This window comes from Nylanderia fulva, unplaced genomic scaffold, assembly GCF_048542155.1.
Source record: "Nylanderia fulva isolate GAGA-0341 unplaced genomic scaffold, ASM4854215v1 Scaffold3, whole genome shotgun sequence".
Lineage (NCBI taxonomy): Eukaryota > Metazoa > Arthropoda > Insecta > Hymenoptera > Formicidae > Nylanderia > Nylanderia fulva.
Window position 1 is genome coordinate 4,746,601 of NW_028190368.1, and position 23,841 is coordinate 4,770,441.

Genomic DNA, 23,841 nt, shown 5'->3' on the forward strand with positions numbered 1-23,841 from the left:
AGCCTATTGTATCCGAGATAAATGGGATAACATATTTCTTGATAATCTTTTACCAAGGCTAATTTACAAATAAAAACATTATAGTATAATAACATGTTTCTACATTATGTATCGACATTAATTATAATAGCTTTAAATAAAAATCAATATTTTATATATATCCCAATCATTTTAAATTAACATATTATACACGAATACGCACAGGGAAGATAGTATTCAACACTCCATTTCACTTTCCGATATATGGTATTATTTATAACATTGCCGCTTGGCAGTTTCAAAATTATTAGTTTCATTCTCTTTTATTTGTTTCTCTGTAGATATTTATAAATTAATTTAATTAATTAAGTGATATGCATATGTTCGGACGATAAAACGTGTAAACGTGATTTGCATTATATGTATGTATACATATATGTATAAAATTCGATAACTTATTATTAGTTTATTTTAAAATGCTGTGATAACGAATGTGTTTTTAGATTACTCAGAAAGAAGTTTGGAAGTTCACCTCGACCTTACAATTGGATCGATTTGTAGGTCAAAACGCGCGAAAGTTGACATCAAAATGAAATTTACTCATCGCCGATATTGTATCGCCGATGAATTGTACTCTTTGCGACGTTTACGCAAAGGAAATGCAGCGCGAGAACAGGAAGAAACTCCACTTTCGAAAATTACTTCTGGAACGTAAGGATTGTTTACTGGAATTGTTTACGCGACGGACTGATATATGTGCATGTGTGCGCGCAGACGTTCCAATCCTTCTTCGCGATCAATCGTGTCATGTAAATATACATATACACGCACAAATATTGTATGAAACTTCTTCAGACATTTATAAACCTGATTTGTATCTGTGGTCGCACTTTTCTTCGAACACGACTACACCTAAGATTTAATTTTCAGTTTGAAGTTCCATTGAACTTCTTAATCACAAAACAACTATGAATTTACGTCAACTGTGAAAATAATAAATTTTCTACTTTGAATTAAATTTAGCAATATATATATGTAATGTCTTTTTATAATAATTTATAGAGAAACTTGTCAAACACTTAGTTTAAGTTTCTTCTATGACTTTTTTGTCGAAGAAAAATTTATTTATAAAATATAATTAAAATCCATTTATACATAATATATTGTACATATATGAAATAAAAAATATATTTATAAAATACAAAAGAAAATAGAAAATCATTTAATTGCTGAAGAGGAACATATCTTAAGAGTTTAAGAGTTTAATAATATATGTCGATTTTTTTCATAGTTTTTGCCAAACAAGAAGAAAAGCAATAAATACAGACAGTTTTGGACATTACACAAAATAGTTTCGTCGCCTATCATAAGAAACTTGGTCGATCATTTATCCCTTCGGCTCGAACTCCGTATCGGGTCGCCAGTAAAATGTGGATCCGAATGAAAAGTACATAGACTATGCGAACTAATGGTGGGATCCGACTTGACTCGAGAAGATTAAACGAAGACCGAAAGAGACTCGGAAGTAGAACGAGAGTGGAAGCCAGCCCGCAAAGTGAAACAAATCGCCGTAAAGAAGGCCAGGCGTGCTAACATAGCTGTTGATTTTTCCTCTAATGCCGCCATAAAAGGGACAGAGTCCTTACCAACTTTTTTTACTTGACCTCCCTATTTTCTCCATTGTATTTATTATTTTAAAGGAAATTTTTCAAAAAGAACATCGTAAAAATTTGCAACAACAAATTATCAAAATCAAAGCACAATTATCAAATAAAATAATTTATTATCTTCATGTGCGTGTACATATGTATATTTGTTTATATTGTTGTGTTCTAATATATGTATACATATATTTAATAAAATTGTTATTTAGTCAAGATGCATTGTATTCTAATAAAATTAAATTTTTTGGCATATATATTAAAATTATTGTGAATAGTTATGTAAATTTGTACTACAACCTTTAACTAGAAAAAATGTAAAAAATAACACCAATATATTTATATTTATATGTAACAGAAATATTAGAATATTTAAAATCTAAAAGGTTTAAATTTTTGATAAAACGTGAGCTGTTCTATCTTCTTAAGTTCCTTTCTTTTAAAGTTGATCTTGCATACTCGTACATTCGCAATTTTATGAGTAATTACTTCTTCATTACTAGTTTATGTTGAACGCCATAATTATACTTGCTTGTCGTCATCAGAATAAATTGTTAACTATTACGAGACACTTTTCCCGAAGAATAATCAAATGTTTATTGCAAATTAGTCAAAATCGGGCAACCTATTTTACATTCTTTATCTTAGTTCAGTAAACGTCGGCGATTTGCTAGTCTCGTAAAACTCCTAATTACAGAATACTTTATCTTATGTTTACAGCAGCTGGCATAGCCGGAACCTTTTCCTTCCCAAAAAGCAATTAAAAGTTTTCGGCGTGTTTTAATGTTTGCTGGAATGAATGAAAACTATATACATTAAATTAAAGTTTATAAACTGACTAGTAGAAAGACTGCTATTTTAAATTGCATACTTCTTAAATTGTAGAAACATGATTAAGAAACACAATATAAAATGATCAGTTAGTTATGTAAACGTAATCGCGCTACTGCCCGCGAAGATTTCGCGGGCTTATTAACTATCGAAAATATTTATATCGCGGCAAGAAAGATTTAATTTGACACTATATGCAAAGCGCGTGCGCAAATGCGCACTAAAACGCACCGACGTATAAAAACGGCGATTAAAATTATTTATGTTCGGCGACGGCAACGTTTTCGTTCTGCGCGCTCACGAAATTTGCATTTTATCGTTCGTCGCTTTTGTTTGTAGTATTATCGCATGTTGAACGTGTCAAGCTGATGTATTTTATTACGATTTATCGTAAATCCGACGACAGTGCTCTTTTACTTTCTGTTGTCCTTTTTCACGCAACAAATAAAATTGCAAGTTTTACTCGTAATTAACAGAAATTATTTTTCAAAATTAAAATTAATTGATATAAGAAAAATGAATATGAAAAGAATTTCAGAAAAGCAGAATTTCTACACAATTGTTATTTTTTTAAATAATCCGTATTAACTATATCTTTCATTAAATTAAAAAATATAATGTTATTTTTTTATTCACTATTTTATAATTATATAGCTTTAAATATTTTATCACAAGTTTTTAATACATATATGTCAAAATAAACATTTTTATTTGATATTAGATTTGATCAGTAGATTATAGAATAATTAATAGAATCATACCCTTAACAGATTTTGAAAAAAAATTGTAAGATTAAAAAAAGTATAAGTTATCAGTTTAAAAAATAGTAGGAGCTGTCTGTCACAAAATAGACACTTTATATATATTTCAGCATATAACTGTGTCGATGTTAATAAGCTTCACAAAATTGAACATGACGCTTCAACGTGTTACTTCTATCATACAGTATGACAGCTTCCGTTCAAAGCAGATGTTCCGATGCATTAAAAGATCTGGCTGTACGACAGCGACGATTATTCGATGGATGGCGGAATCGGAAGTCCAAGATCTTAATCTGTCTTTAATATCCTGCGTCTGAGAGGACCGCCGCGCTACGATCGCCATTCGATTTGCAGGCCGAAGGAAAACTGGTTGCTTTCAACCGCACAGCTCTCGAATGGACATCGCTCATTTTCTCACAAAGATAAGAAAGAGAAATCGCGGAGGACGAAGCTTCCGGCGAGAATAACCTCGCCGAACGGAAACGAAATATCGATCAAGTGTAATGCGCCAGGAATTAATGAGTTTCTATGAGTTCTGATTGCATCGCATCGACAAAAATTGATTGCTCTCTCTTGGCTCTTCTGCGCGACGATAACAGATCTATTTTCGTGAACATGAAATATCCTAATCTCTACAACGCAAAAAAAATTAGGAACTAAATGCCGCATAACTTCGCACTTTAATACTAATAAGTAATTTTTATATCTAATCCGTATAAGTAATTGAGATGCTTTTGAGAAGATTTTTTTAATATAGAATAAGCGATGGAAAGGTAACAAAAGGTTCGTGGAAATATTGCTTTAATGAATTAAATAAAGAATAATATTTCAATAAACATAAAATATTGAAAGATATTATAAAGTTTATTTTTATTGAACAATTATTTTAATTAGGTAATTAGGTAATTACATGGAAAATACAAATCAAACAATCTTTTGATATCTTAAAAAAGTTCAACTAAAGAAATATATCTTGAAATTTTCGAGTTTGGTATAAAGTGACATATTTTGAAAAATTAATGATAAGGGAATAGTGATAGAGAAAAATTCCTCGCTGTAAGTATATACTAGTTTTCTTTTAAACAGAAAACTATATATCATAAAACTTGACATTTCGCTTCTTTTTCGGTGCTATGATCTACAACAGACTTTACGATTTGTCCTGGTCTTACTTAGAAAGCACAGCTAAAATTTATCTTGAAAACTCTTATGTGTCTCATCTTTAAAAAATAAGATGATTTGGATATGAAAAACACTAACAAGAAAAGACAAAATAATGAGATATCGATCCGAATGCAATGGAAAATTAGTTGTTATTTATATTACTTGATCTTTTGACATCAGCTTAAAGCAATTTAAAATCAGTTATTTAAATGTACAAGATATATTTATAATAAATGAAATAAGTTATAACTTATATGCGCGCAGTTGTGGACAATTTTATATTATATAAATTTTTTAAATTGTAAATCACACAAACACAAAATATTTATAACAGTTGAAAATCTTTTATGTTTATGATGCAGTTAAAAGTAAATATATGTTTACAATTATGAACACAATTTCACATATCGAAATAAATATTTTGCAAATTTGTGCAAATATTGTAATGCATAATACGCAAACGAAATGGCTTGAACAATATAAAATACGTTATGTTAAGTGAGATCTGAACAGCTTTGAAAACACGGATTTAGAATTTTAAAGCTACTTTACGGACAGATTTTAATTCCTAAAGCGCCTTAAACTGTCCTTGGGGCTATTTAAACTTGCAAATCCGTTCATTTGAGTTAGATTCTGATAGTGCTTGCTTCCTTTTAAAAATGCCCTTCCTCTCAGAACTACAAGCAACGACGGTGTATTGCATTCCGTTTGCAACTGCGATTAAAGCAATTATTGATTTCGTATTCACATCGAATTATTCGAAATATTACCGAATCATTCGAGAAATTTGCCGCATTGATTATTCGCGGTTGCAATCAATATGTGACTAACATAGCAAATTCGTAATATTTCTACCATGTTTAAGACATACTAATCAGCTTATTAAATAGTAAGTATTTCTCTCTCTATTGCATATTTTTACAAAATTTTTTCAAATTTAAAAGAAAAAAGTTATTATTCTTTTTTAATGTTGAAAACAATGCTAGTCTTTTGATTGGTTTGTTATACATTATTTTTTAAAAACTTAAAAATAATAAATTGTGTATTTATAAAAGATATATTTTAACATATTTTATACCATGCTAAACAAATATATATATATATATTAGAAAATACATATTTAATTTAAAGAATTTATTTTTATATTGGAAAATACATATTTAATTTGAAGAATAATATGTGAAAAGAATAAACATAGATCTCTCTATCTCTGCTTACAAGATGATATAGACAATTTGAATAGGAAATTAATAGATATTGATATTTGAAATTTTGAACTTCTCTATAATGTTGACATTAGTGCTCTCTTTCTCTCTGTTTCTAAAAAATGTTTACTACGCTAAAAATACTATGCAGAAATCAATTATCTCCTAGATCTCATGAATTGAAGAAGAGTTAATGGTAATGTATAAATTTCCTTCGAGAATACTCGAAGAATTTTATTATTGCGAGCAAATGCGTATGTGCTTTTTATGATTTTACTGCAGTATTTTTCACTAGTCTGACCCGATCCGTTTCACGAAATAACAATATTTTCCGGCGAGATCACGAGAAAAAGAAGAAAAAGGAAAATAAGGTATTTCCTAGGATCTCTGTATGTCTTAATTTAATTTTTACTCGTGCAAATGCCTTCCGGGTAAGGAATCCATAGGGAAATAGTCTTTCATATTGTCTACCTATTCTTTTTCTCACCAGTCACTTATTTATCTACATGCAATTCTTCGATTCTCCATTATTTTGTGAAAGTAACATACATAGAGCATGCTATACGCGTAACATTTATATGTACTTCAGTTGTTTTATTAAATATTCTAATTAATTTTTAATTAATAGAAAGCCAAAACATGCCGCAAAGGAATTTGGCTACTGCTCGTTTAATCAATAAAAGCAACATGTCCACGAATAAACTTGGTACGCTTTATATTAAAAAAGCTATCAAAATACGCAAAACCTGCAAATAATAGCCTTTCAATATTATTGTAAACTCAAGAGGTAATGTATCACAATTTTTTTCAATTTTCGAAAGCAATGACGTTAAACTCGCGCACCAAACAAATAAAATTGCGCACTATTAAGTCCTTTAATATGTCGATATTTGAATTATCACAAAATCTTCGCTCAATGAATTTTCATCGACACGAAATATACAGCACATATCGAGATAATCAATTGACATTACGAAAAAAAAATAACAAATTTTAATACTTTCGCGTAATCAACTTTACATAACATTTATAAGAATAAGAGAAGAGACATAAAGCACGTGTTAAAATGTTGCTAAAATTTTAATGTTCTAGCTGGAAAATATGCGAGAAGAATATAAAAAGATTTAAGAAAGGAAAACAGATAGGTCTTCAAAGCAAAGCGAAGATTTGAGATTGCAAGAGTTTTTTTATTACTAATACGTTCATCGCAAACGTTTCGGTCTACTTTTTTGGAATTATCCTCAGCACGAAAAATTTACAAAAAAAAAACAATTTAGGTCATATCGACAAATAGTATATAAAATTACGAAAAACAAGTCAACATTGTGATAACAGTATGAAGTTATAAAATAAAAAATTTTTCAGAATGTATTGAAAGTAAAAGTAGAGATGAAAAGTGAAGAAATAAAGAGAATATTCGATACATGTCAAAATTAAATCACCAACATTTGTCAACAAGTACATTGAACCCGGAGACGTCTCTCAAATATATAAAGGTAATATGTCAAATCCAAACAATATATATGTTTGGCGTGACTCAATATAACTTATTCACCCTACAATTTCGACAAATTCTCGATAATAAATATGTATGTGTCAGCTAAATCTTCGGTGTCTGTCTGCCTGTTTAAACGATTTATTTCTTTTTAATGTATATCATTTCGGACATTAACCTTTCATTCAACAACCGTTCCTCATCTAAAATTTTAATATCTTCCCATTTGAAATCGTGACCCGTCTCTGCTCTATGGTCCGTAATGACTGATTTGTTTTCCGTATTACGTCTTATATGATTTCTATGCTCTTTTATTCTCGTTCGTAATATAAAAAGAATTACACATTAATATGCAGAAGGATTCTCGTAAATCTCGCGCAGGAAAACTTTAGAGCAAAATATAAAGCACGAAGCAAAATTTAAAAAAAAATGTTATATGAATGAGCTTTATTTTCTGAGTATATGATAACAAATTCAATAAAAATCCTTAAAGCACTCACTTTTTGCTTTAAATACAAGTCTACAAACACGTTTTTCTGTGAGAATTCAAAATAGCACAATTATTTTAGATTTTACACTTAATTATTTTAGATTTTACCTCTATAGTATTCTGCATTTATAATAAAAAAATTGCACATAAAAATATATTCTATACTGATATTTTGATATTTGATATTTTTGGTTTTTGATATTTTGGACAATTTGATATTTTCCTACGTAATGTTACAATGATATGATTGCGAAGGAAAAATAAATTATTAAAAAAGCATGCAAGAATTTAAATTTTGAATCATTATCTCAATCATTAATTTCTCGTGGGGCTGTGCTTTCTCTAAACAATTAAACAGGATACAGAGTCATTTTGCGTTAAAACCCCTTCATGAACCATGAGTGGACGCAGCGGCCATATAACATCCCTTAATACGATCAACTATGCATAATACCTTAAAAGACACTGTTAGGCGCGGTTACGCCGACAGTCTGGGTTAGCTAACTCTAAGTTAGCGACTCGTTGCGTTCCTGCTCCTCCTCTCTCTCTTCTCTCTCCTCTTTCTGGATTATAGTGCTATTCTATAATATAGACTGAGAAAGAAAATTTAGTTGAACTGGGTTAGCGTTAAACCACGTCAGTACCATCGGCTCTTAATGGCGCATCGAGGATGCGGCACTTGCAGTATAACGCCGCATTGATTACAAAAGCTAAAGGGGCTTGCGCTACATCGATATAATCGATATTCAACGGATAATCTCGTGGCTTGAACGAGTATCAATTAAAGCTAGTTTAATAAATTGAATTAAGAACTGTCTCTTATTACACGGAAATAAAATCTATAATAGATTAATAGATAAAAAAAAAAGAATTATTGAAAATCTTATATATTTCAAAATAAAAGTAATAAAAAGAAAAAATTTTAGAATAAGATACAATTTACGTGGTACATTTAATTTATTAAAATATTAATAATAAATATCAACAATAATTCATATATTGTACATTTTTTTATTTATTAAAATATTATATTAATTTGTAAATATAAAATTTATATATACAAAATATATATCATATGTCTACATTTTTGCAAAAGAAAAATTAATTAAATATTTATCTTACAATTAGATACAAGTATGAGTAAATTACACTATATTCATAATAAAATTAATTAACACTTTGTATAAAATAACAGAAAAAGATATAAGAAAGATAAAATTATTTAACATATTATTGTTTCTTTAAAAAGTGTGTCTTTTTATAACAAAATAATTATAGAATTATATATATATATATATATATATATATATATATATATATATTGTATATATAATTCTATAATTATTTTGTTATAAAAATACATACTTTTTAAAGAAACAATAATTTGTTAAATAATTATATATATATATGCAAATTATAGTTACTTTCAAATGTCTATTTTTCTGCACATAAGCGAGTAATCTTACGAGAAACTTCATTTTTTTATGGGATTAGAGCAAAATTGCGAGAAAATTTTTTTTTTTTCTTTTAGCGAATCATTTCTATTATTACTTGATGCAAGAGCCTTGTACGTAATTTTTTTTCTGAATCCGCAAGTTCCATCCACACCTACAATATTCCAGAAATTCGGAATAGCACAGTTCAAGGATTTTAATAAAATTTTATATATATAAAATTTTTATTTTTAACATATATGCACAATAACATATATATCTTTTAAATTAATAGAGAAAAAATATAAAGAAAATCAATATAAGTCTCGTTTCCTATCTCTCTTACCTCTTATCTCTTCGATAATCCAAGGTTTTAGTTTTATCTTTGATATCAAATCTCTTTAAACAAGTTTAAAAGATTTTAAGCATAATATAATTATAAATAAAATATTATTGTCTACACAAATATTTTAGTTTGACTTTTATTTTAAATTTTGATCATTAACAACCGTTATAAACAATATTACAATAAAATACATTACAGATATTTATTTTATAATACATTTAATAAGGTAAACCGTATTTCGAGAAACAAGAGAGCATGCGGCGATGATCGTGAATCAAATACGCGTTTAATCGACAGTACGTTTGATAAGCGGTGTAAACGATGCATTGGTTTAACGTCAAATATCGATTATCAAATATATCGATTGTCTCGCATCTCTTACCACTAGCTCACCATCAATATTGATTTTGATGGTTGATTCTTACATGATTAAATGATATTTTCTGTAACATCAATCAAGTCCACGTTAAATCTCTCAATTAAAAGCGTACTATTATTCATTGATCCCTTTTGATCTTTTCAGAATATTTTTGGGTATCTTTAATTATTTATAACATATAAATTACATGTACAAATATTGAGATTATAATGTAAAGTTCTTCGACTTCAAATAATATTTGCATGAATTTTTACGCGCATATAAAATCACGTATCAATCGTTTTATGCAGTCGCACTAATAGCGGATTTATCAATAAGCCATTGAAGTTTATATCGTTTTAATTTATCTTAATTATATTTTGTCTAATTTTTTTAGTTGATTACATTTTATAATATGTATATGTATATATATATATATATATATATATATATATATATATACAATTTTTATTTTTAACATATATGCACAATAACATATATATCTTTTAAATTAATAGAGAAAAAATATAAAGAAAATCAATATAAGTCTCTTCTAAAAAATTATAAATTATTACTAATTCATTTATTTAATAATTAGTGCAATAATTTGTTAATAATTATTATAAAGTTTATTAACAAAATTATTAAATTAATTATTAGCTTTATTATAATATTAAAAATTATTATTTACTTTATTAATAATAAATAAATACTTAATTTTATTCTGTAAAGAAAAGTTTTTGGACAAAGATGAAATATGTTAGAGTTGCAAATTTCCTAAACACTGTACATACATACATACATTCACAATTGGTCACATCTGTGCTTAGAGCACACATAGGTGTTACACGTTCAATGTGGCAGATAAGATAAGCATAGAGGATTGTAATACAAGCGATAAAGGCCGACGAACAATTCGTCAATCGCACGCGTTATCTTTGCCATGAGTCAGCTGAAGTAGATAATACTACAACGCAGGTAAAACTGCGCCATACTCCGTCATTCGCAGCGTTGACAACAAAAATGTTTTCGCGAGGTCTGCTGCTGATACTGCTCTTCAGCATCCTTTACTCTCACTGCTATGCGCAAGTATCCAAAAAGGTATGTGCTCGTCAAGTTCTAACATTCAAGCTGTAAAACTCGGTTATCGCTGTAAACTCTTTTTCCATTAAATCCCGTGAATTTTATGAATAGTCGTGCATATTTTATATTCTAAATTATTATAATATGCAACGAAAGATAACATGCTCAACAATTTTATGTCGGAAAATATAAAATGTTATTTAATCTTTAAGCTTGCATAAAAAATATTTTATGTGTATATATAATAAAAATATTACATTACATATGTAAAAACTTATTTACAACATAATTATCAGAGAATTCATACACACGCAATGTGTATACATTATTGTTAGTATAAATTTTACTTACTTCATGTCTTTTATATAACTGATAAAATCAATTCTTGATAACAATAAAAAAAAAACGGTATTATATATAGTATGTGTATGTGTAAAAATGTTAATTTACAATATTTCAAAGTTTATTTTACGCTTATGTAAATTGAATCCATTTAGAAATGATTAATCAAAGAACCAGATGGTGTTAAGAGAGATTAGCGATTCCAAAGGAGGGTCGAAATTGGGAGCTTGTAGTTATTTCGTCTAAGTTTTCGGTATTGAGCGTGCGCTTAAGAGGGAAGTTTGTACATTTTCATCGACTGCATAAGTATTCTCTCTCGCGTTAGGTCGTAAAGTTTAGCGACAGGCGTGGTGCAAAGTCGATGCGCGCGGTCGTCGCGCGATTAACCCGTTCACGTGGCCGATATTGCATTTTCGGGTCAAATAATGATAACGAGCCAAGTTAAACAATAAGCAGTTCCTCGGAAGGACGATGCTGTCGGCAAAAGTTTTAATGAGGATCGAAAGACAAGTCGCTCGATTTCCTGTCTGACATGAACAACCTCGATCTCCTGCCTCAGTCAACTAGATACGAATTTCAAGCGTCGGCAATTAGTTATACTAAATAGGCGTATAGATTAGACACAGACGGAAGTAGATCAAGTTTCGCAATGCAATTGCAAAATTAATTTTACTTCGAGTTTTTTCTTTAATGCGTAGCATTAATTAATTTCGGTTTACAACGATAATTATATGCGTACGAATCACCTTTTCAAATTCATTAATTTGAAAAGATTAATTTCGTTGATCTGCAAAGATTTTATTTTTTAATATATATAATCAATAAAATTGTGTATAGATTTATGCAACAAATAAATAAATATACATTTCACATTTGTTAACTAAAATTTTTTATGGACAAATAATAATAATAATAATAAAAACAATGTTTTTCATAAAATATCAATGAACATAGAAAAAAAAGATGCAAGCTATAATTATATTTTAAAAATACTTATAAATTCTGTTTTATAAAAAATAAACATATTAATGATAATAATTACTCATTTTAAAAAGAAAAAATGATCTTGTTACATAACATTAAAACGTCATACTATACAATAACATTAAACATGATTCAAAATACACATATTGTATAGGTATATATGTATATCCGTATTTATTGAACTGTGAACGATAATATCTATATTATAGGTTTTGATGCGATAGGTATAAAAACACATTTTAAACGCACATTGATAAAAAAAACATTTTATCTTTGAAAGATAAAACTTCAAATTTTTACTAAAAAAATATTAAACAACAAAAAACTGTAAAAATATAAAAAATGTAGTTTTGCAAGGTAAATTTACACCATTGTGTATATATTTTTTATTATATCATCATGATATAATTATCTTAAAGTCAAATAATAGTCTTATTTTTTTAAATTAAGTAAATTTGTTATAATACATCAATGTATTCTAGTCAGCAATACATCGACGTATAATTTATGTAACTCTATATACATAATTTAAAAAAAAATCAAACTCTTAATCTCCAAAAAAAAGCAGAATGATTTATAACGAGCAATATAAAAAATTTATTTTAAAATAAACTATCTATTCTACATATAACTGTGGCTAAAAAATGTATTTAATATCTTAGTACAAATCCTCCAGTACTGTATCATGATTGCATAAGAGTTAAATAACACCGGTGTAATAGGTACTCTGCACTCTCATCTTTCATTTCGTTTATAATACTTACGAAACTGCTTTTCACCTTCCCCACTTACTATTTCCTTCCTTGTAACTTAAAGGATTTGCCAGGACAAGCGACCATTTAAATACTCGGCGGCAGAAGATTTAACTTTCTTTCCTTTAATTAATTCCCCGCTGAGTCTTCGGATCGGAATAATTACCTGAAAAAGAAAAACAAAGCTTATATAAAAGATTCTCTGTAATAGTGTTTCAATACATTTTTATGCTTTAGATAATATCACGGTAAATATTTGTTTCTATATATTTTGATCATTTATCATATTCCAAGTACTACAAAAATTTCTCTATTTTATTTGGTTTTCCGTATTCAGTTGAATAGAACAAAGAGTGAGCTTTATGATGGGGCTACAAAAGAGTGAAAAGGGAACAGGAGGTATAGAAGAGGAAGGTCGCGCTCGAGGGAACACGCATCCAAAACTAGATTATAAAGTTTCATTATGTTATCACTGCTTAAAGGATTAACGCCTTCTTGCGAAACGCCCGTTGAGAATTCTAATCAGTCTCACTGGTTTGCACAAAATCGATGTAGAATTGAATGAAGTGGCAAACTAATTAGCCGCATTTTCGAATCACGTATATGAATTATTTTTATTTCAAAGGTTTCAATAAAATTTTACCTTGTATATTATATAAAATATTTTTAAAAACTCACAAATTTTATTTTAATATCAAATTATTAATGATAAATTGAAGAAAACTTTTTCTTAATACAGTATAGTCTTTTAAACAACAATAGAACATTTTAAAACTTCAGAAAACCATCAAAATTCTATTTTAATGAGTCTTTCAGAAAACCTATAATAGATTATTTTCATATATACAATTATATGATTATTTACTTAAAACAGACAATATTTATCATGCACATTGTAGCTGTTTTGAGAATCAATATTTTTACATATGCGTCTATTTGTATATCTACTTGTTTTATGTTATTTTTTTAATACTTATTTGTGTTACATCTTTTTAACAGAAGATTATTACAACGCAAAACGAAATAAAAACTACAATGAACGATTCGATGATCTTATCGCTTGTCATGGTTTGCACTACGTTCTTCGTTCTGATTGTCCTAATTCCTACGGTGTTATATAAGTAAGTATTTTACTGCATATTATGAAAATATATTCAGTATTATTTTATAAATTGCATAAAATCGTTTTGTGTTAAATATTTTATACCATTAATAATTCTCTAGTATATCTGTTTAAATAAAATTACATTCTTATATTTATAATATTTGTATTATTTAAAGGCATATTATTTTATGATAAAAATATATGCATATATAATGCAAAATATTTATATATAAAAATAATTGTTTACAGTAGGTACTGCTCTACGCAAATGATTATTGATGAACAATGACCAACCAATAAAATATTATTAATATATGCGGGTAATATTGTAGACCGCAATCACCTTAAATTACACTATTAAATATAAGCATTCTGTCATATATCAAGATTGAAAATAAATTGAAAATTATCGAACTTTTCATCATAGAACTACCGTACACCTCCGTTAATCCGCATATTCATTTAATAAATATGCATAAATTAACAATAGTATTCGCATGAACTAGTATGAATTTCATAATTAATTCGTCGGTCCAATTTTATAACTCGTTATTAACGAAATCACGCCAACAGACTACTCTGCTAAATTCTAATTTGATCAAATGCGAAATATAACCGAGGCTAATGCGTTTTGTAACATTTTATACCTTAACGTTTGGTAAACTCGCACGAAGTAATGAATTATTTTTAATATGTTTAATGTATAAATAGCATGTGTTATCTGCTCAACTGCATATATGTGTGTGTGTGTGTGTGTGTATCGACATATATTTGAATATATCTAATGTAGTTATGTTATAATATTTTATCAGTGACAAAATCATTATATTGTTAATATTTGTGTAATATTGTTTCTTTATTTATAAAATGTTATTTAATCTCAATCGCAAGGAGTTTTTGTCTTCCTTAAAGATTTTCTGTTTCCTATTGTTCTATTGTTCAATTAATTAAGTTCTATTAATTAATTCCTATTTTTTATTGAAGTTTAAAACGTTTTTTGGAAGTGATTAAAGCCATTTTTATGATCTCTCGTATTTAACTAGTAATGTATATAGATGTAAATTAAAAGTAAAAATAGATTATTAACATTATTAGAACTAAATTTACTATTATATAGAACAACATACGTTTTATATATTATAAATAAATGTTTATTATTATTGATAAAAAATATAGAACATTGTATAGATAGTAAAGAAATCAATTCAATTTAACTTATTTATCTGATATTATTAATATTAAAGATATTATTTATGTTAAAGAAATAAACAATAAAATTTCAAAAAAACTTAAATTATTATATTGTACAATTTAACTCTTTTATCAACTATATTTTCTTTACATATGCTGCCATCTTACACTCATTTCATCTACTAAAACGATTCACGATATGTAAATGATTGTATAGATACTGAATTTTATTATTATTTTAACTTAGTTTACATATAACTATAATTTATAATTTATAATTTTGGCGTTTGTGTTCAATGAAATGCTACTACATAATTGTTGATGTATTTCAAAATAGAGTAATTTAAAAAAATATCACAAAATTTATATAAATATACTTTGAAGTTTATAAATAGCAAAAAAATTTTCCCATTCCAGATAAAACTGTTGTAAATCTTAATATAGCTGTAACCTGTTATAATTATATAAAATAAAAAATATTAAATATTCTATACAGAAAAATTGTTGACACAGAAATAACGTATATATATCTCCATTGATTATCTCTATTACATTCTATCTACTTATCTGATAATTTCCCGTGCTAAAGTACATATGTATATTTATACTAAAATTTAAAATAATTTTTCGTTGACAAAAATAAGGAATTTGTACTTATATCCATTTAAAATATGCCTAATCTGTAAAGCTTAAATAAATAAATAAATAAATTTGAAAAAATTAATTTACTAGAAAATGTCTATAAAATCTTTTCGCAATAAAGTTTTTACTTAAAAATATTTCCAAATAAATTTTTATTGAAATTTTTTTACTAAGAATTAAAAGTTTTATATTTATATTTAGAATAGATGTTTTTTATTTAATCCTAAATTAGTATTTTTTTATTTAGTTTTATATCTTATTCCTATATATATTTCTAATATACATATATTAATATTACTGTGTATATTGATAAATCAATAATATATCAACTGAAAATAAAGAAGAAATAAATTTACAATTTACTCGAAATCTGAACAATTAATTTTATTTTAACGAATAGATTGTAAATTATTTAAGTATAATCTTTAATATTTCGATCATTCATTCTATCATATCGAATTTTATGATAAGAGCAAATCAGAAAAGATAAAATGTTGGAGTTGCGAAACGTACGAACATAGGTGGCTGATATTTCAAATTCAAACATTCGCTGACGTTGAACGATAATGAAACTACGCTCGCGCTATGTTCGGCCGGACGGTCTCGATAATTTCACTCAAATAGAGTACTTTATCAACTTGGATAACCGTGTCGTGTTTGTCAATGCGCGATTGCAGAATAATAATGCGGCGCAACAAAGTGTGCAATATACACACATGTTGCACTAAGAAGAGCATGTGAAATGCGATATAATAGAACTGCATATGTTTCATTCATTGTTATACACGTACATATGTAAATCGGCGGATGCTCGTCTCAAATAGGTTCGATTTAGACATATTTAGAAAGTACTTTTTTTACTTTAAAAAAAATAATTTTTTCTACACGATTTTTGAAAATTTATATAAAAGTAACTGATTTTTTACAGCAATATAATTACTGAATCAAAAAGATGATTAATTAAAAAAGTTAAAAAAGCTTGTAGTTCAAAATTCCATATATTTTTTCTTTGTTTATTGATTTATTCCTGAATATTTTTAAATATATAAAACATTTTATATGTATGCGCAATTATTTAAAAAAAATTTTTTATTATTCTTAATTTACAGATAAATCAATAAAACACCATTAATTCTAAACGTACTTTTATTTAATTTTATTTAGCTAATAGTAAAAAAATCAAAACATAAGTTGCTTAAAAAAATAATTTCACGAAGTGTGACAAAATAATGTCACTCGTAAAGTGTCATAACGTGAACACGAAACAGTCAACGTAAACGCGAGAAAATATGCATAAAGCTCTTCCCTCAGTGTGCATAGTAATATAAAGTTTAATATCATTTCAAACTTTCACGGGTTATGATCAGAACTACTCGGTATGTGCCAAATGCGCAAGCAAATGCGCGCATTCTCGACGATGCATTGCAAATTTGAAACGCTTCTTTAAGGTATGAAGCACAGTCGGGTTTTACGTTGTACAAAAGAGTTTATTTGAGAATTTCAAGGATACAAAGAGTAACTCTTCGAAACAAATCCATTATGTTTGCATCGTAATTTTGATGACAACGAAGCCCGAAATGAAATCGCAACAAAATATTTGGTGACAGCACAACGCACTAATTAACGGAAGTCATGAAAGTTATAGGAATATTTTTTTTCCAAAAAAGACGAAAGCATATTTATATATTAAAAAAAATGTTTTTGAAATTTTTGTCGAGAATAATCGTGAGTTGTAAATTAAATATATGTTACAAAAATTGATTATTTGCGAATTTTATTTATTACACGAATTCGTATTATTCTAACATTTATTTTAATCGTTTAATGGTAAAAATCAACATCAGAAATAGTTACCGGCAGGTTTAATATTATCTATCGTTGATATTATAATAAAACATTTTATACAAAAAATATGTATAGAAATATAAAAATTTTAATAATAAAATTATTATATTAAACTATTTTTATAAGGCTTAGACAATCATAAATTATTTATTATTTTATATATTCGTTTCTTCTATAAGAAAGCAATGATAATTAAATTATATATATAAATTATCAGATCAAATTAGCTGATATACTAAAAAAGTGATGACAGGGAAGATTCTAAAACTATGCCGTTATTTATCATAAGACTATTTACCAAGCCTCGTTAAGTATCGCTACCTGCATTTACTTCAGAGAGTGTGAGAAACTGCATGCGGTCACACTTTTCCACACAGTCGGTGAAATTGCTTTGTTCTCTTATCTTCAGTTACATATCAGTATTATAAAAATATTAATATAATATATAATAATTAATATTACAGAGCACAAAAATACACATCTCATATATGGGCATAATTAATATATTTTATATTCTATATGTATACATATATTATTATTCTATATATAATATTATATAATTGTATATTTTATATACTTTATATTTTATATATATATATATATATATATTATTAATTATATATATAGCACGCATTATTTTTTTTATTTTATTACATTTATTATATTGAAAACTTGCTATTAGTAATAAACGTATTAATATGTTGTTTTGGATATATACATAATTTTAATTCGCCGAATTTCTATTGTGTACTTAATTTTGATTCGCCGAATTTATATTATGCACATAATTTTAATTTTTGAATTTCCATTATATATGTACTTAATTTCTAATTCTAATTCTCGAATTTCTATTATATACATAATTTTAATTCTATATTTTCACTATGTATTACATATTTTAATTCGCCCAATTTCCATAATGTACATAATGTCCATAATGAATATTAAGAGCCTATTAATGTTTACAGTACAATGCTAGAATAGAAAAAATTATTTGTAGCTAATAAAAGGTATTAAATCCATATATTTGTGACATATGTGGGGTATATGTTTCTCATTCATAATTTATAAGTACGAAGACGCATCAAATAACAATTTTAAGTATCAAAAAACATGGCTAAATAATTTTGTATAGCCTTTAAAATGTAAATATACAAATTATAATAAAATTATAATACTTAACGAGGCTTGATAAGCGTTCTATGAAAAATATCGAGATAGCCACTTTGCTAAAAATGATGACTTTTTTGTTAATAGTTTCACATGTAAACATATACATTTTTTATCTTCTAGCAATAACATTTCAAAGTAGCAATTTTGTATATGTTTATTGGATTTCTTTGAAGTATTAAATTATCTATTTAATCTTCAAATAATGTCTCTTTAATGTCTTTTGCAATTAATACTCATTTTTACGTTTAAATCATTAAGGCGAAATTATGTTTGCTGGAATAATTTATTAATTGCCACTATGGAACGTAAAACATGGTCACGATAAGAAATAGTCTTCCTAATGGAGCAATTAATTTACAATTTCATTCATTTCATCTATAATTTCACCTTTCTACGCCAGGAAGACTTTCAAACACTTTTGATCTTTGCGTTTTAATATCTTCGAATGATGGCACAGTTACGTCCGACGATTCATCAAATATTTCGTTTTATACAAATAAGCAATATTATAGCGAATACGTGGCCGAATGATCCTGAAGGAAAATTAATTTTTATTCTGCAACAAATTGAGTGGAGTTTTAGCGTCTTCAACATAACTGTTATAGAAATATCATTGATGTGTAATGTATTTTATAAATGGGACGATGTAACAACAATGATGAAGAGTTTGTCGCAATTTTTCGCTGGGATAGAGTCGCTACTCAATCTTATCATATTCAAATTGAAAAGCACGGATATACAGGTATTCTACATTGCATTGCATTAACTATTATTCTCGTAAATTGTCGTGGAACAAAGTATTTTTCGTGTATAGTGATGTACTTGCATAATGCATTCAACGTCACATTATATTATCAGTGATATTTAAATGCGTAAATAAAATTGATCAAGATATACGATAAATAAAATCTGATGAACTGTCAGTGCTTTAATTATTATTAACATTCAGAGAGAGAGACATTTACAAATATTTCAAACAAAAAATTATATTGTTTAGCTTTGTCATTATTTATATTACAGAATTGAAAATATTTTCCAATTTATTAATAAAGCCAATTTGTTAATTTTTAGAATCTTCTAAACGAAGTAAAGGATTTTTTTCGCACTTCTAACGACAATGAAAGAGCTATTCTACAAAAATATGTGGAGCGTTATTTCTACTTTTTCACATTTGTTCTAATATGCCACTGCTTAGTCATTATCGCTTTCTCTTGCGGTCCTATTTTTCTTTCGACGAAGTTTCCTCTTGAAGTATGGTATCCATTTCTTACTGAATCACCGACTGTGATATATATCCTCTACATCTTACACATGCACATTATCATAAAAGCTGGTTTTAATTTCATTGTGAACTTTACATTTGCCATGTTTTTTATGTATTCATCTGCAAGATTAGAGATGTTATGTTTAAAAATTCAAAATGCGAAGAATAAAAGACAGATAATTTTATGTATTAAGGACCATCAGAAAATAATCAAGTAAGTAATTAAAAATCTAAAATATTTCTTTAAGTAATTGTAAAAAAATCTAAAAAATCTAATAAAATTTGTAGATTTTTTTATATATCTTTGACCATTGTAAATTTAATAATATACTTAATTTATTAAAATATTTTAATATATTTTAGCATAATAAATAGTATGTAATAAAATAATAATTTATTTTTCGTAATTAGATTCGTGAATAAAACAAACTATACTGTGCAATATAGTCTTTACAAAACCAACATTGTGATGGCATCAATTATTATTTTTGGTGCTTTTCCAATTATTTGTGTATGTTATATTCTCTTTTTGACTTTTAATTATTTTTTATTCATCATTTACGTCGATATTTTCATATTCTAATCTAATTTTATTATTTAATAATAGAAACAACCATTATGGGTATCATCTCAATTCATTTTTATGGTGATCTGCGGATATCAAAGATTATATGTTACTGCCTGGACAGCAGATGATTTAAAGGAAAACGTAATTAACAAAAATTAAACATCTTTCTTTTTTTCTTTCTTTCTTTCTTTAGTAAATTAATTATAAATTATAAATAACATACTTGGGGCGTATATGTAACATGAATATAAAAGTTATTATAATTATTTTGGCAAAAAAACAAAATTAATAATTATTTATTAAAATAATGAAAAATTAATAAAATTATTATATACTTATTAATGATACTATTATATTCCAGAGTAAGCAAGTTGCAATAGAAATATATAATATACCATGGGTTGGAAACTCACAATATAATACTAAGGATATACATTTTATGATTCAAAGAAGTCAAATATCACTCAAAATCAGCATAAGAGGTTTTCTCCCAACATTATCCCTTGAATATTTCGCTAAGGTATGTATCATATTTTAAGTTCTTTTTTTACCTAATACTAATTGTTCCATATGAAATGTCCAATTTTGCAATATAAGCTATGTATGTAAAGTTTTTTTTTTCAATAAAAATATTTATTATATACCTCAAAATTTAAAAACTTTAAAGGCGTATGCAGATAGTGATGTGTCGATTTCAACAAAAATTGATTTTTCGTTGGAATTAAATAATTGTGCACGGAACACGAATTTTGGTTGGTACTCTGCCAAAAGACTTATTTAAAAAATCATTCCAATTCGAGATTTGTAATTCCGATGACAATCCTCTCTGACCCCCCTAAAAAAATGTAGACCAGAAAAATATTGGTTTGAAATCACTGAATCGGAAATGCGCATTTTTTAAAATTTAATATATCCGTCACGATCATTTGTGAGGCTTTTATTTTCAGATTTTAAGTTTTTATACTAGTGTGTTTGTTGATAGAGTTTTCACCGAATACGGCATTAATGTTTCGAGCAGCTGCTGAAACATTATGGCCACTTCTCAACTCATACAAAAAAGTACGCGAAAATCACACATTTGTTTATATTCATCATCATAAAAATACATTTGAAATCAATTAAAAAAGAATAAAATAAAATATAAAAAGACAAATTTTAAGCTTTAAAATAATATATAAAACATGTACAAATATAAAAACTTTTTTATTAAAAAAAAAACTTTAAAAAGTTTACATTGCAAATTTGGACATTTCATATAAAACGATGTAATAATATATATACTATACATATATATATAAATATAATTACTTTGAATAATAATCGCGGAGATAAAAAAAATAAAAAATTATAATTTGCTTTTTTATAGTATCTCGTGACGATGTTATCTTATTTCACAACAATGAGAGCAATAATTGGTGATTAACATCAAAGAATGCGATTTAACTATGTGATATCTTCCTTATAATATCTGTTTAATAATTCATGCGCAATATAAATAGCAACTTTGTTTAAAATAGTTTTGTTTAATGCTAGATTGTAAAATAATATAATCAAATCATTATTGATAAAATAGCACAAGCAATTATTAAAATAATATTAATTTAATTATTGTAAAAAGAAAAGTTCTACCTATGTGATTGTGTGGATGTATAAAGATTTGTTTTATAAAAAATGTGTTTTATGCCACGATGCTGATTGATTGTCTTGATTAACATTATGTGTTATATTAATAGCATCAAGCAACTGTCATTGTGAAAGTTAACAGTTTAACAATTATAAAATAAAAAATAAGAATAATAATAAAGCTGGTGACAGAATTTTATTATCAAGACAATGAATTTTATTATCAAGAAACTGTAAGTTAATTCCGAATTGATTTAATATTGTGTTTTTTGATAATCTTAAATAAAGTTATAATATATATACACGTATCTTTTTAAAAATATTTACAGTATCTCTTAGCGAAAATTGAAATCTATCTAAAGACTGCCAATAAGAATGACTTAAATATTCGACAGAAACATGTGAATAGTTATACGTTATTAGAAGTATTGCAACATAATTTGGAAAAAACAAAAAGCAAAAATTTTATACGTGCATGTATTAAAGAGCATCAAGATATTATCAAGTAAATAGCGTTTTTACTTTAATGTTAATAATTTATGAAATAATATTTCTATTTTATTGTATTTAACGTAAATTTTAACATTATATGTTTAAATACGTTATATAATGTTAACACACTTTAGTACTATACACTTGTGTGTGTATACACTGACAGAAATATTTATAGAAAAGCACTCTTAATTTAAAAATAGTTATTACATATCTATTAATTCCTAATAAAAATAATAACTTTATTGCATATATACGTATACGTGAGACTATCGAAAATGTTTTACACTTACCTTATAGAGCATACTTTGTTTATAATTTGCCACTATCCATTTATCTACAAATTTGCCTTCACCCATTCGAAAGTTCCGTATTGTTATTTTACACGCAGCAATCCCAGCATTTCTATCATACATTTATTTAACGCTCTCTAAAAATATTTTTGCTGTAACATGTAAAATATCCTTTATAAATCGGTCTCACGATTTCTTGTCCCATTTCGAAAACCATTATCCCTTAAACCCTTTTTGTTTGACGAATATAGTATGTAGTATAGTGGATACGACAACGAGCATGTTGATTGCCGCACGTTGATCATTTTTGTCAAAATCAGAAAAATTGTGCGAAATCGAAAACATGTCCGCACGATTAGACAGTCAATGCAGATTTCTATTGCGTCTTAAGGTGGTTTATCGCGAAAGACCGAGACTGTAGCACAATCATATATGACTGCTTTTCCATGACAATGCACACACTCGGTGCGCGATATCATCGTTATAAAACGCTCTTGCACGTGCAAGCTCGTTCCTGTACGCATCTTTGTTTCTGAATAACAGCCATTGACCTACTTGCCCCATAGCTCAACTAGTCCCAGTCTACCCTAATATATATTTCTAATATAAATATTTCTGTAAATTTTGTTAAAGAAAAAGAAATCTTTTTAATGGAGATGTGATAATGTCCGTCTGTACTTTATCTATAAACGAAATTTTGTATACCCTATATTATAACTTCAGCATATTAAACTTAATCAATAATCAATATAACAGTTCAC

The 23,841-nt window shown here is 26.8% G+C and overlaps 1 protein-coding gene and 2 long non-coding RNA genes across 3 annotated transcripts; 2 read left to right on the forward strand and 1 right to left on the reverse strand.

The window, feature by feature from the left end:
- The first annotated feature begins 10,680 nt into the window (after positions 1-10,680).
- On the forward strand, positions 10,681-14,873 carry LOC146722572 (uncharacterized). The gene is made up of 3 exons (XR_014925077.1): positions 10,681-10,824; positions 13,884-14,005; positions 14,239-14,873. It is a non-coding gene; the product is annotated as an uncharacterized LOC146722572 (long non-coding RNA).
- Positions 14,874-19,810: 4,937 nt separating this feature from the next.
- On the reverse strand, positions 19,811-23,418 carry LOC146722573 (uncharacterized). The gene is made up of 2 exons (XR_014925080.1): positions 23,081-23,418; positions 19,811-20,224 (listed from the first exon to the last, which is right to left on the reverse strand). It is a non-coding gene; the product is annotated as an uncharacterized LOC146722573 (long non-coding RNA).
- LOC114929318 (odorant receptor 10) lies at positions 20,086-22,803 on the forward strand. Its single transcript, XM_029300838.2, has 5 exons — positions 20,086-20,318; positions 20,516-20,615; positions 20,712-20,813; positions 21,034-21,192; positions 22,039-22,803. The coding sequence occupies exons 1-5, from the start codon at positions 20,152-20,154 to the stop codon at positions 22,093-22,095; spliced, it is 585 nt and encodes a 194-aa protein (XP_029156671.2). The 5' UTR covers positions 20,086-20,151; the 3' UTR covers positions 22,096-22,803.
- Positions 23,419-23,841: the final 423 nt, after the last annotated feature.